Source organism: Oryzias melastigma, linkage group LG23, assembly GCF_002922805.2.
Source record: "Oryzias melastigma strain HK-1 linkage group LG23, ASM292280v2, whole genome shotgun sequence".
Taxonomy (NCBI): Eukaryota; Metazoa; Chordata; class Actinopteri; order Beloniformes; family Adrianichthyidae; genus Oryzias; species Oryzias melastigma.
Window position 1 is genome coordinate 2,395,808 of NC_050534.1, and position 14,080 is coordinate 2,409,887.

Genomic DNA, 14,080 nt, shown 5'->3' on the forward strand with positions numbered 1-14,080 from the left:
ATGGGACTTGAGTGTTTTACCGGCACCATGAGTGAGAGTGGTGTGTGTATGAGTGAGACTCCTCACAGTGTCGGCTGTTCTGTGGTTCAGTTCTGTAAATTAAATGGTGGTCAAAATGTTCACACCATCTGATAAGCATGACCTGCGTGTACGCTTCTTCCTGCAAGCACTTGGAGTCGTGCAATGTATTGGACACAAGTTATCTCTGGAATCAAAACTGCCAGTCATCTACTTGGTTCTGCTCCCACCCAAATCGCTACAATATATTTCCTTCTAACATTTCTTACCATTATCAAACATTTTTGTAAAAGCGCCAATGAGCCGCAAGGGGGCGCTCAAAGAGCCGCATGCGGCTCCGGAGCCGCAGGTTGCCGACCCCCGGCCTAGCCTAAATTACAGAATTAATTTTCCCCATTATCAAATTGAAAAGGGAGCAAATGGATGATGGATTCATGTTGCCCAATTTGTATCTTCATCAATTCAAGGTAATTAACCTGGGAAAAACACATAAATGGCATAATAACTAAAATGGGTGGAGCAATTTCTACAATTAGTAGAAATGCTATTTTTTTAAGACCACAAGCAAAAAAATGTACAGACTACTGTCCAATAATTTGGTCCATGGCCACATCAACAATCAACACTGTTAAGCAAAGTTCAAAAGTTACAAAACAGAGCAGCACGGGTAGCACTTGGGTCTAATTATAGAACTAATATCAATCATATGCATAAACAATTAAACTGGCTACAAGTAAATGATAGATTCATTTATTCACTATTGCTTTTTATTAGTAATATTATCATAACAAAAACACCATTTACCATATATAGGAAACTTACATTTAGTCGCAATACACATAACTATTCTACAAGACACGCAGAGGATGGTCACCAATTAACCTATGAAGCATGTTTTTGGACAGTGGGAGGAAGCCGAAGTTCCCGGTGAAAACCTACTCATGCACGGGGAGAACATGCAAACTCCACCCAGAATGGTCCCAGCTGAGATTTGAACCAGGACCTTCTTGCTTTGAGGCAAGAGCGCTAACCACTGCACCACCGTGCAGCCCATGTATATGTTAATATTTGCATGTATATCTACCGGTATAAATATTAAAAGGTTTGTGAAAGGGCTGGATCCCAGGAAGTGCTGCTCGGTTGAAATTAATGGGGATCCCTAATTAATTAATAAATAAAAAAAACGATTTAAGTCCCACTCCAACTATCTTTTTTTCTGTTGTAAAAGTGTTCCTTCTGGTCCTTCAATTATGATTATGTGGTTTTTACAAAATATATATATATATATATGTATTTTTTTTAAGAAATAGCCTCTGCAGAACAGCAGAAGTTCATGAAAAAATTTGACTTTGGCTTGTTGGCAGGACTGTTGGCTCAGAGGTAGACCTACATTGATATCCCAGCATTCCTTTATTTACATTTCTATCTTGCAAGCTTCCAGACCCTTATAACCCCAACCTAATATCAGTGTAGCAAAAAGCCTTGAGTAGAATTAAAACTATCCAGCCGTACAGTTTAGATCGAGATTCCAGCTCGGAAGAGGAAAACAAAGATGGATCTATTTGTGTGTAAGTGGATAATATAGAATTGGAGCAGAGCAAGGAGACTTTTAAACCTAGTTGCTGGGTCACATACATGAGCTTTTTCAAGCTACAGGTTTTCATCTGCCTCTGAACAATCATGATTTATATAAAGAAATTCTTATAAACACAGTTTTAATCTTAAATTATTCTTATATGTCCTCCATCATGACAAAAATTCTACAAGAGCATGGTAAAAATTAGAGCTGTCAGGCGATTAAAATTCTTAATCGCGATTAATCGCTTTTTTTCAGAGTTAACTCGCGATTAATCGCAAATTTACATTTGGCCTTTTTTTAAGGAAAAAAATGTGTGGTTCGTGGAATTTAGTAGTTCTACATTAATTATGAAAACAAGAATGACAAAATTAATAGTTTTCATCAGAAATACTTTATTTTGTAACATTGTATTGAGATAAACTTTCTTAACAATAAAAGGCTGTAACATAAAATGCCTAACAAAAGCCCAAGTGCAAGTGAAGGGCATTTTAAATTCAAAATTTCAATCAACGTTCAGGATAATAAAATTAAAAAAACATCAAAAATAAAATGTCCATAACACTCTCATGTAAATTTTTTGTCAGGACCAAATCTTTTCCTCCTCTGCTAAACTCCAGTGATAAATGAAATAGAGATTTATCATTTCCAATGAACTTTTGTTTTTTAAAACCTTAAAGACTGAGAAAAGCGGGATACACTGTGGATAGTTTGACAGTCTGTTACTGCCGCCTCGTTCTCTGGCTGCAGCTCGATGCACCGTCGTGTCCAGCGGAGCTCACGGATGAATATGCCGGCAGACAGACCGCTATGCTGGGGCTGGATCACGCTGAAACCTCCAGAACATTTAAAACGTCCCCCGGTGCGCTTGCTGTTCGGAACGTCGGGGGTGCGCAGCTCTCGGGACGCGGCGCCGGACGCGAGCCGGTACCACCAGACGTGGTACTGGACGCGAACCGGAGCCAGGTTAGTGTGCAGGAGCTCTCCAGGTCCTAGCGCCGGCCGGTTTTAGCTCGCAGCTCGGTGTTTGGAGTCTGGAGACGTGATCTAGTGTGAGAGCAGCCGGTGAGTTGGAGGGCGGGACGCCCGCGCGCGCGGTATGGAAAGGCGAGAAAGTCCGCGATTAATGCGTCAAAAAAATTGTCGGCGTCAAGCACACGTCAGATTAATGCGTTTTTAACGCGACAAATCTGACACCCCTAGTAAAAATACAATTTTCATTGGATTGAGGCAGTAGGTGTGTGTGGGGGACTTTATTTTATGAAATAATTCACTTGTTTTATACTAGGAATTTATATTTTTACACATATCAAAGGGGCCCTACCATGAAAATTCTACTGTTTGAGGTTTTAAATGCATTTTACTGTTCATTCCTCTCTATAGAGAACCTCAAAACAGTATTTTGATCCATTCATGTATGTAAGAGTAATCCTCTAAAAACCTGCACTGTCTGCAGCAGTCCCTCCCATACCGACGAAAACGAGCGGATGGAAACTTGCTGACATAAGATCGATGCCAACAGGTCCCCCCCCCCCCCGACATACACAACACTCAATTTACTCCCTTACCAGTGATAATCAGTAAAAAAAAACTTTAATTTTAGATGCAGAATGCCATACATATTCCAGTTGTGTCCTGTCTTCAATAAATTCCAGCTCAAATAGGTGTTTGTTACTTTTTTGTTACCTTAAGACGCCCGGTCCATAAACACCTGGTCCCGCATAGCCGTGCATGGGTTGTGGACCAGTGTAGGGATGGCCAGACCCACTAAAGGCAGATATATCATGCGTGCATCCATCTTTGAAGAAGTTTGTATTATTTTCGTGGGAAAAAAACAGACACATGGATTTCTCTGGGATGACGTCATGAAGTAGACAGCAACAGCATGCAGCGACAGGTGGAGCTTCAGGAACCGAGCCATTTTACTTCCGGATTAGGAAAAATTCATGAAATATAACTAATGTTTCATAAATAATTTGTTTTTTAGTGGTCAAAATGTAATATATGATCATATATATAGATATTAATCACTCTGAAAGGCTTAAGAAAACCATGGTAGGGCCCCTTTAAAGGTGAGGTTTGCGTTGAAATAAATGTGGGCAATGCTGCAATGTGCATTTTGTAAAATCCATTTTCATCAGCATGTAAGTACATTTGAATAATATCAGCCTTAATTTTATGTGTTTTGGGGTACAGCACTTTGTGTTACCAGATATGAAAAGTACTATACCAACAAAGGTTGATTTGATTGTTTTACTAGGGTATTTTCTACATGAGACGCACATAAAAGCCAAAACTTTTTTTGAAAATCGCCCATGTGCCTAATAATCTTTGTACTTTTTGTGTGTACCAAGTTCCAAAATCTGTAAAATGTTCTTGTGCAACTTTGGGAAGTCTGCACTCGATTGACTGTCGGACCATTTCTCAACAGATACAACAGCGGCAAGCACACAGACGATCACACTTTGCGCATTTTGAGGGGCACAGGTAGATCACAGAAAGTGATTCTGGCATATCCGCAATGAAGGTTTCTTGTGCCGCTGCTAATATGGCAACCCTCCCACCTCTATGTGGGAGGGTCTAAATCAGGGGTCACCAATCTTTTTGAAACTGAGAGCTATTTCATGGGTACTGAGTAATATGAAGGGCTACCATTTTAAAATAACAATCTTTTACTTAGTTATAGTTAGTTCTACATTATTAATAATGAATAATGATACTCCTCTATGTGAAGACACTGATTTCTCACCATAATTATCAATAATGACAGCAAGCTAGGAAACAGATATTAATATTCAGAACTTTATTAATCTCAGTAATTGTTACATTTTCAGATGATCGCTTACATTTCATGGGAAAATGTCCCATTTTCACTATGTTGTACCATGTTTATCAATTATGTATTGTTATAGAAAAATCTACTTACACATTTTTAAACAAACCTTGTCACATTTTGAACTAATGACCAAATCTGCAGGATTTTTTAACAAAATTAATGATCTTTGAACTGGAGTAGGTCTTATTTAAAGTTCATGTATCATCAACATATTTTTAAGACATTTTAATTTTTAAATCCATGTAAATGCAAGTATAATTTTTTTAAAAAGCAACAGAATAAAATTCAATTTTAGACGCAGCTCATGAGTGAGTTGTGCTATTTTTAAAAGTTTAAGTTTATTAAATTTATATGGTGCCTTGAAATGACCTTAGTCAAACAAGGCGCCGCACATTCAAAGTTCAAAGAACAATAAAAACACAGCTAAAAGTTAAAAACAGGTAAAATAGAAATAAATTACTACTTACATAAAAACCATAAAAACAGCAGATAAAACCAAAAATAAAACAATAAAACACGCCAGTAGAGCAGAGTTTCATGCCATGTTAAAAGCCTGCCAGTAAAAATGGGTTTTAAGAAGTGTTTTAAAAATGGACAGTGAGGACGCCTGTCGAATGCTCAGTGGTAAAGTGTTCCACAGCTTCGGTGCACACATCGAAAAAGCTCGTTCCCCCCTGAGCTTTCTCTTAGACCTCGGTACCTCCAGGAGAAGCTGATCAGTGGACCTGAGGCTCCGGGTCGGGGTGTTGGGACAGAGAAGCTCAGAGAGGTACGGCGGTGCACAGTTTTTAAAACAAATAAAAGAATCTTAAAATGAATTCTGGAATTCACAGGCAGCCGGTGAAGGGTAGCCAGGATGGGGGTGATGTAGTCCCTCTTATGTGCTCCAACCAGAACCTAAGACTCCGTGTTTTCTCAGGATGGCACCCAGAGGGAGGAGGTACAGAGAAAATAAAAGTGGAGCAGTTGAGGAGTAGGATCCTGACATGCTCACACAGACAGTCCTGTCAGTTAAATATGATGAAAGCCAGTCGAGTGTGGTACCACAAATTCCAGCCAAACCTTTCAACCTGGACAATAAGATATTGTGGTCCACAGTGTCAAAAGCTGCAGACAAGTCCAGCAAGAGAAGGACTACATAGTTACCATCATCAGTTGCCCGGAAGATGTCATTAAAAACCCTCAGCAGCGCAGATTCTGTGCTGTGAAGAGTTTTAAAACCAGACTGGAACCTCTCCAGGGCATGGTTTTCATTTAGGAAATACTGCAACTGAAGGTAAACCACTTTCTCTAAAACTTCCGAAAGAAAGGGTAACCTTGGGATGGGCCTAAAGTTGGCTAAAACAGAGTTGTCAAGGTTTAGCTTTCTAATCAAAGGTTTAATAACAGCATGTTTAAAACTTGTGGGTACCACACCCATTGACAAGCTAATGTTAATAACAGTGAGAATCTGCTGTCCTATACTGGTGAAAATGTGTTTAAAAAAGCGAGGGGGGGCGGCATCCAGAGGAGAGCCTGATGGTTTCATGTGATTGACAATGTCTTCTAGAAAAGACAGAGTCACAGGCTCAAACGACTAGAGCACAGCTCGAGGAGGGATAAAATCAGATAGATCAAAGCCGGGTCCTAAAATAACAGATCTGATGTTAGCAACCTTCTGCATAAAAACATGTAACAATTCATCACACAGTTCAGAAGATGCTTCCTGACAGTCAGACTGTGAGGTGTTAAGAACAGAGATGACCATTTTTAAAAGCACACGTGGATTGTGGTTGTTAGTCTCAATAATATTGGACAAATGTGCTTCATGTGATTTTTTTGACAGTGGTCTGATAATGATGCCAACAGTCCTTTAAAATCTGGAAAAATGTAAAATTTTCTCTCTATGGAGGGGGCTGTATCTGTGCCATCAGCCCATGCTGCTGTTCGTCGTTATCCACTGGCTCTGGCTTAGGAAGGCTCTGCTCAAGACTGTGGATGTCTACAAGAATCAGGCTGACCGCCGTTGCAGGGTGGCTCCTCGCTATCAGTTTGACCAGAGGGTATGGTTGAACGGGTGACCAACAAGAAGCTGGCCCCACAATTCATTGGCCCTTTTCATATTCCTAAGGTGGTGAATCCTGCTGCCATGCGTTTGAGGCTACCAAGACCTATGCGGGTCAATCCAACTTTTCATGTGTCCCAGGTCAAGCCACCTGTTGTCTCAAAACTAGTGCCTCCCTCTTTACCTCCACCTCCTCCTCGCATTATCTATGGTGCCCTGCCTACACTGTCAAGGCTCTGCTGAAGTCTCGTTGGCGGGGTAGGGGGGTCCATTACCTTGTTGATTGGGAGGGTTGTGGACCTGAGGAACGTTCATGGGTTCCTTCCCGCTTCATTCTTGAGCTGGATCTTATTGTTCGTTTTCACTGACATCATCTTGGTCAGCCGGGTGGTCCGTCAGGTGCCGGACCTTAGGGAGCGGGTACTGGACAAGGCAAAACAACTGAAACACATTTTTGCTCATTTGTGATGCAATTTCTGTGGGTTTTTTTTTTGGCCCTCTTGACTTTCCATACCTGCTCACTCCTGTTTCCTGATTGCTGATTCCACACAGCTGAGCTCTGGTTTGCTTAAGCTTCTCTCCTTCTCATCCACATTGCCAGTTCGTTGTGCCTTAGCTCAAGCCTGTTCAAGCCTGCTTTTTTCCATCTTGCTGGTTTTGAACCCTTTTCTGTCCCTGGATATTGATTCAAGTCTGCTCCCTTGGTGTGTTGCATTTCTGGATTGGATTCCACGTGTATGATTTTGGCCTGGATTTCACAAGATTCCCTGCTGCCCTCAATCTCCACATTGACATCCTTAAAGTCAACTATCGTGCACGACTCCCCTGTGCATCTGGCAGCAACAACGTTGCTCCAATAAACTGTATATATCAACCCTCAGCGTGCTCCTCCTTGATTGTCCGACTCCGTAATTTCTGACAGAACGGAGGATTGTGTCTTCAGGTGAAATGTGTTTATGATATTGGAAAATGGTGACTAGATTTAGTAAATGTGTAGACAACTGGTCATTTGGTTTAGAGTTTTTGTGTTTTAGCATTTGAGAAAAATTGTAGCAGATCAATTTAGTGCTCACAATTTGATTTGTTAAACACGAAAGCGTTTTGTATGTCTGAAGACCAAATGCGCACTGGCTTCACTTTTCTCCTAAATGGCTGCAGAGATTTTGACACAACAAAACAACTGAAACACATTTTTGTTCATTTGTGATGCAATTTCATTTATTCCTTTCTGTGATGTCAATATATTTCAGTCCAAAATGTCAAACCAAACTGTTGGACTGCAGCTATAATTGAATAAAATTACTTAAAACGATTATCATGAACAACCTCCTCCCTTATTTTTCTCCCAGGAGGACAACCAGCAGAAGGAGGGTCACATGCGCTGGGGGGATGGATTCATCATCGTCTATGACATCACAGACCGAGGAAGTTTTGAGGATGTGGCTCCACTTCGCAGCTTCCTAGAGGAGGTGAAGAAGCCCAAGAACGTCCCTCTGGTTCTGGTGGGCAACAAGTCCGACCTGGAACACGTCCGGCAGGTCGCAACAGAAGAAGGCGAACGGCTGGCAGCCGAAATGGCGTGTGCCTTTTACGAGTGCTCAGCTTGCGCCGACGAGGGCGGCGCCATAGCCGAGGCTTTCCATGAGCTATGCAGGGAGGTGCGACGACGCAAGGCTGTCCAAGGCAAAGCCAGACGCCGCAGCTCCACCACGCATGTCAAACAGGCCATCAACAAGATGCTTACCAAGATCAGCAGCTAGGAGAGGGCAACGCTGACGCCTGATGGAGGACAACTTTCCCACGGATCTATTTGACAGTATCTCAGGAGGAGATGGGCAGGAATTTTTTTAATTCTCTGATTATATACAAAAAAGAAATACATGTTTTATTTGTCTAAAGATTTGCAAGAAAATGTTATTTTGAAATCTGTAAGTTTGGGTCATATTGTTTGTAGCATTAAAAAGACTAAATGATATTGTGATATAATACAGCATGCAGGCATTATTATACAGGGAACCAGATCATGTATGGACACTGAGCAGTAGACTTTAGTCTTTAGGGTGAGCATTCATCATCGCTCCGTCATCAGTGGTTCCAGAACTTTAAAATCAGAAAATAATACCAGAAAAATTCAGATCTAACAGGCTTCTCTCCTGATTACTGATTGGATTGTGTTCTCCGCAGCCTCATATCAAACCTGTAAACCGTCAGGTTCTTTGTGTTTGTCTGAGACTGAAGCACTTTATGTATTAGGGAGGTTCTGAATGTTAATATTGTAAACGAGAATCCATGTATACATATATATGGTAGTAAACAGCCTAAAGAACTGCTGTGTCCTAAGCTGGAGTGGACAGAAGCCAACAGTACTGAAGAAAAAAGAGGCTGCATGTCTTTAAATGTGGTTTGAATTGTCTCTGATTTAAACTGTCTTCTGTGTGCTTGTAATTAAACTGTATGCCAATAGTTCTCTCTTCAACAGTTTAAAAGTTTGAGTTCAATGACATTATACATCACACTGCACACCAAGTGCAGTCACAGTGCACGTCAATAGTTTGACAAGTTAGGTCCACATCAAAAGCTTGGGGGGTTCTCACAGATTCTCCTTTATTTGGCCGTGGTTGAAACTCACCTGAACACTGTTGAAGAGTCTGAGTTACATCCATCCCTTCATCCATCCATCCATCCACCCCCCATTCATTCATCCATCCATTCCTCCGTCTTTTTTATCCATCCCCACTCCAATCATCCATCCATCCATCTATTCCTCCTATTTTTCAATTGTTTACACAAAATTTTGAAAACCAGGTTAAAATATAACTACAATTATCTAAACACCACACTCAATTTGCGGATTTCTTAGATTGTTTGCAAAATGACACACTTCAGTCAAAACATACACATATTTGTGAAAATGCTTTTAGTTTTCATTTAACCAAAACAGTCCTCAATGTTCAGACACTTTTGCAGACAGCTTCACACCGCTGTGATCAGTAAGAAACACAAAAAACAGACATAAAAAGTTGAATGCCCAAAACACGCACATTCATATGCTTACATAGACTTTCAATTGAAAGTGGCCACTTGAATGTGTGTTTCTGAGCCCAATGTAAAAGTAGCATAAAATGTTTTTGGAGTCGACAGAAAATTGCTTCTTCTGAGACCTGCCTCTATTGGTCATTTGAGAAATTACAACATGTTAAACCTTTGGTGGATCTCAAATTTGGGAAGTGAATGTGACTTTGAAAGTGGCTGTATTGTATGGAGCTAAATCTGGGCCAATATTATTTGAAACTGTAGGAAAAAGAGCTGCTCCATTTCTGCCTGGGGTTCCTGATGGAACATGCAAGCTATAACCCCAAAGTGAACTCCAGAATTGATGATGTTTTTCGAGTATTTAGTCCAAGGAATATGAGCTAATGTTTCAGACTGTCCAGAAAAGTGTCTAAGATAAATGGTTTAACAAAGGTTTCCAGGAAAGATAAGACGGAAAACCAGATGTGGTGTTGGATCGTCTAGTGTTGACGAAGGTTCCTCTGGTAGGATTGCCAAAGAAGGATTGTTAAGGCGGTGTGTGTGCTGTGCTTCTGGTCACGTACACTCGGGTATAAAGATTGGAGGAAACAGAGAATCGAGGGCTTCTTCGACAAAATCTGAATGGTTACGCTGGAATATTCTCTGACTTTATTCATGAATAAACAGACTCTCTGAGCACGTACAGAGTTTGATTTTTCATTTTACTTTGACTCATTTTTTCCTCAACAAAACCAAAATAAAGTATTTTGAAAAAAATATTAATGTTTGGCCGAATAAAATAGGTTTCAAAACTCAACATTTCAATTTCAAAACTTTTTTTTTCAGATTCAAATCTTTTTTTCAGTTTCAAATCTTCTTTTTTTTTTTTTCGTTTACAAATCTGAAAGTTTCAATTACAAAACTTTTGGCCCTGTCGTGGCGCGTTGGGGCGGGGCTAACACAAGGAGCAATCAAAATCAATGAGGGGGGAAACTTCAGTCCCGGTGCGTTCACTGACTCTGATAAGTGAGAACTGTAATAATTACTGTCAGAAAATGGCTGTTTAGTCTGCCCTGTCATAGTCTGAAGTTGTCCCAAGACGGGTGTAAAAATCAGAGTTTATCGCGTACAAACCGCGCGTCCAAAACTCTGTTCTAGTCCATTCAAAGCGCCATCTTGTTGTGTTAAGTATAGGGTTCTCCGGCTGCAGCCTCACGGACTTCAGCAGAGCTCGTTCAATATGCCGGGAGCAGCTCTGGTCCTGAACTGTCATCGCCCTTATGCTTGCATTAAAACGGCTCTGTGGGTCGCCCTTATTTAACCTACAGAACACAATGTTAAAAATGCGTATGACCGGTAAACATTTTACATTGCGCTTCTCTGCCACGATTGCGGGAGTCACAGCTTACTCCTGCCTCCAGTGTGTGTTTTGGGGAGACTGAACTGCAGCGGGACCTCACGCTGCGGGACCTCACGCTGCGGGACCTCACGCTGCGGGACCTCACGCTGCGGGACCTCCAGCTGCGGGACCTCCAGCTGCGGGACCTCCAGCTGCAGCTCCCGCGGAGGTGATGGTTGTTCCCATTAAATCAGAGCTCCCTAACGTCGGATTTGAAACTGAAAAAAAAGAGTTTTGAAACTGAAAAAAATATTCGAAACTGAAAAAAAAAAAAGTTTTGAAATTGAAATCTTGAGTTTTGAAACCTATTTTTTCGGCCAAACATCAATATTTTTTTCAAAATATTTTATTTCGGTTTCAAATAATATTGGCCCAGATTTAGCTCCATAGTATTGCAACCTCCTTTTTTTTTAAATGAGCTTCAATCGAAAAGTTGAAGAGAGGGTTCAAAGGAGGGCAGTAACCTTCAGAGCTGTGTGAACACAGAGCTCCTCCACCATCTCATTTGATGTGATGACAGACATTGTAGTGCATCAATGAATTTCTCTCCCCTGTAGGCCTGAAAAACAAACCATCGCAGTTTCTTCCTCCTTTTCCTCTGGCAGCACAGCAGCGAGGAGCACTGTGGGTTTCTGCTTTTGGAAAGGAAACTTCTCAAACTACGCCCTGTAACTCCAGATGCCAGCTCAGGGAGAAGAGGACAGAAACTCAGACAGCCTTCTTTAGTTTGGCTGGAGCACAAAGGAGTGGCTCTGCTATCAGCTGGGTAATTACAAGACTGGTAAATCTCACAATGAGCGGGATGAGAAGCAAGACTCCTCCTTCTCTGGACCAACTGGAGAAAAGGACAATGTCAGCTTTTCCCAACACTAAAGGTTCACATTAATCAGATTTCATATCTGTTTTAAATCATTTAGTAATGTTCTGCTGTTTTCTTGGATGGAAATACCAAAATATATTATTGTCAGAGAAAAAAAATCTTTCAAATCAAGCATTGTGTTATAACAGGCAGGAAATATTTTGTATTTGGAAGAAAAACGCAGTGAAGAACCGTTTAGGAAAATGGGTGTGTTTACTAAGGGAACATTACCCCTCGCTTTTCATTTCCTCTGGTTTTTCCCTACCCCGCCTCCAATTCTATCAAGTAGCTTTCAAGAAAACATCTGCAACCAAATAAACTCCTAAAAATAAACACACGGTACAAGCAAACATACAAAAGTCAATAAAACCCCTCATGTTTGCTCGTAAAAGGAATATGTCTGTAATAAACCATCAACTGCAGGGCCTGTCAGTCTGAAATGTTGCATATTTCTGGGGTTAACAGAGCAGTAAAATCACTGCCATACTTGGCTTCCCCGATTGCATGTTTAAACAGGATGTATGAGACAATATCAAAAATTATTCCTGCTCCAGAGACATTTGTTTCCCCTTAGGGATGTTAGAATTAGACATCACATTCATCCTATTGAGAGCCAGGACCAACTCTGCTGCAAACTTTAGGATTTAGCTACAAACTCCTGAAAACAAATATTTTTTTTTTCATAAAAGTTACCTATTAATCCCACATTACTAGATAATGTTAAAGATAATGTTTTATCATTTGTCACATTTACAGAATAAATTACTGAAAATAAAAAGCCTTCTGACATCATAAACATAAATTGTTGTTTTAGCTATTTTTAATGAATGGTGTATTTTTCAAACATTTGTCATATTTAAGGCACATGGACTATAAGGTGCATTAAGCGAGACAAAGGAGCCAGAGATAAACACCAACAGTAGGTTAGACTTTGTTAGCTGTGTTCACACTAACTCTGGAACTTGTTTCCACACGCTAGAAGCATTAGCCGTATTAGAAGCAATATCCATGTTAGCGACATTAGCCACAATAGAAGCATTTTGAATTTCAGAAGTGTTTTTTCATGGTATATGTATATGCCAAGTTATGAGTGTCAGCTACACCAGAGGGGTTAGCCAAAACAGAAGTGCTAATCACATTAGAAGTGTTAGTGTGCTAGCCACATTAGGAACATTAGCCACATTTTTTCTTTTTCCGTTGGGGTTGTTCAAGCAGCTGCCTGTTGTGGCATCCGTTTGTCACCTTTATTATTTATTTTCTTATATATTTTTTTCATTGTTTTTTTCTTGTTACTTTTTTATCAGAACTTTTTTGGCCCTGCTTCCTTGACCCCAACGGATTCGGCAACAGGTCCCGTTTTACCCCCTTGATTAACTCATAGCTCTGCACAACATCACCTCTCTCTATACGGAGACACTGGTCATTGCCAAGAGATCTGGAGGAAGAGAAGAGGCTGCAGAGCTGGACGGAAGCTCCAGATCAACAAGCTTTCTGCGCTGGCCCGGCTGCAGTAGGAGTTCAGGGAGTGCAGCATTGTGTGCTTCACAAAGATGTTGCTGGATGGACTAACTCTGGACCCTGTGGTCTCATTGGAGAGCTTCAGGCTTCTGTGTGTGGACGGGACTGAGGCAGGGAGTGGAGAGACAATAGATGGTGGGACTCACAATGTACGTCAGCGACAGGTGGTGCAACCACATCAGTACTAAGGAACAGCTCTGCTATGAAGACATCACGCTCCACGGCGCGGTGACCCGGATGCAGACCTGTCACCCACAGTCCCTCCTGCTGATCTGTGGGGGCTTCGGCCACGCCTCCCTGTCTGCCACTATTCCTATAGAAACTGTGTTTTTTCTATCTGTCCACCATGCAGAGTACCTCACAACCTTCGTCTTCCTCTGCCCCTCAGTCTGCACTTGAATGGTCAATAGATCCTGTAATACCAAGCTCTGGGATTCCGCCCCCTTTCACACCTCTAAACTCCACCATTAGCCAAGCTACAAATGTCCCCATGATTTTTTCAAAACCAGCCATCCGTATGGATTTTCCATCATTTAGTGGGTGGAGAGACGTGACAGAGGTGTTGAATTTTATTGACCAGTGTAAGACCTTCTTGGCAGTAAGACCCCTAACAGATGTAGAACTTATGGGCACCTTATCAGGGGTTCTTAAGGGGCCACCACGTAGTTGATGGAGTGTTGCGAAGGCTCAAGTTCACAGTTGGATTGAGTTTAAGGAGGCATTTCAGGCAGCCTTCCTTCCTCCAGATTACCTGACAGAGGTGGAGGAAAAATGATGGGACATAGTGCAATTGCCAGGTCAGTGTTTAAGAGATTTTG

General features: G+C 41.2%; 1 protein-coding gene across 1 annotated transcript in view; it reads left to right on the plus strand.

The window, feature by feature from the left end:
• The window catches only part of rerg (RAS-like, estrogen-regulated, growth inhibitor), a gene marked incomplete at its 5' end in the record, with an annotated part of 53,502 nt that extends 44,552 nt beyond the window's left edge, over nucleotides 1-8,950 (plus strand). Inside the window, 1 exon segment of the mRNA XM_024263107.1 lies at nucleotides 7,824-8,950. Coding sequence (XP_024118875.1) covers nucleotides 7,824-8,234 — 411 coding nt within the window.
• Nucleotides 8,951-14,080: the final 5,130 nt, after the last annotated feature.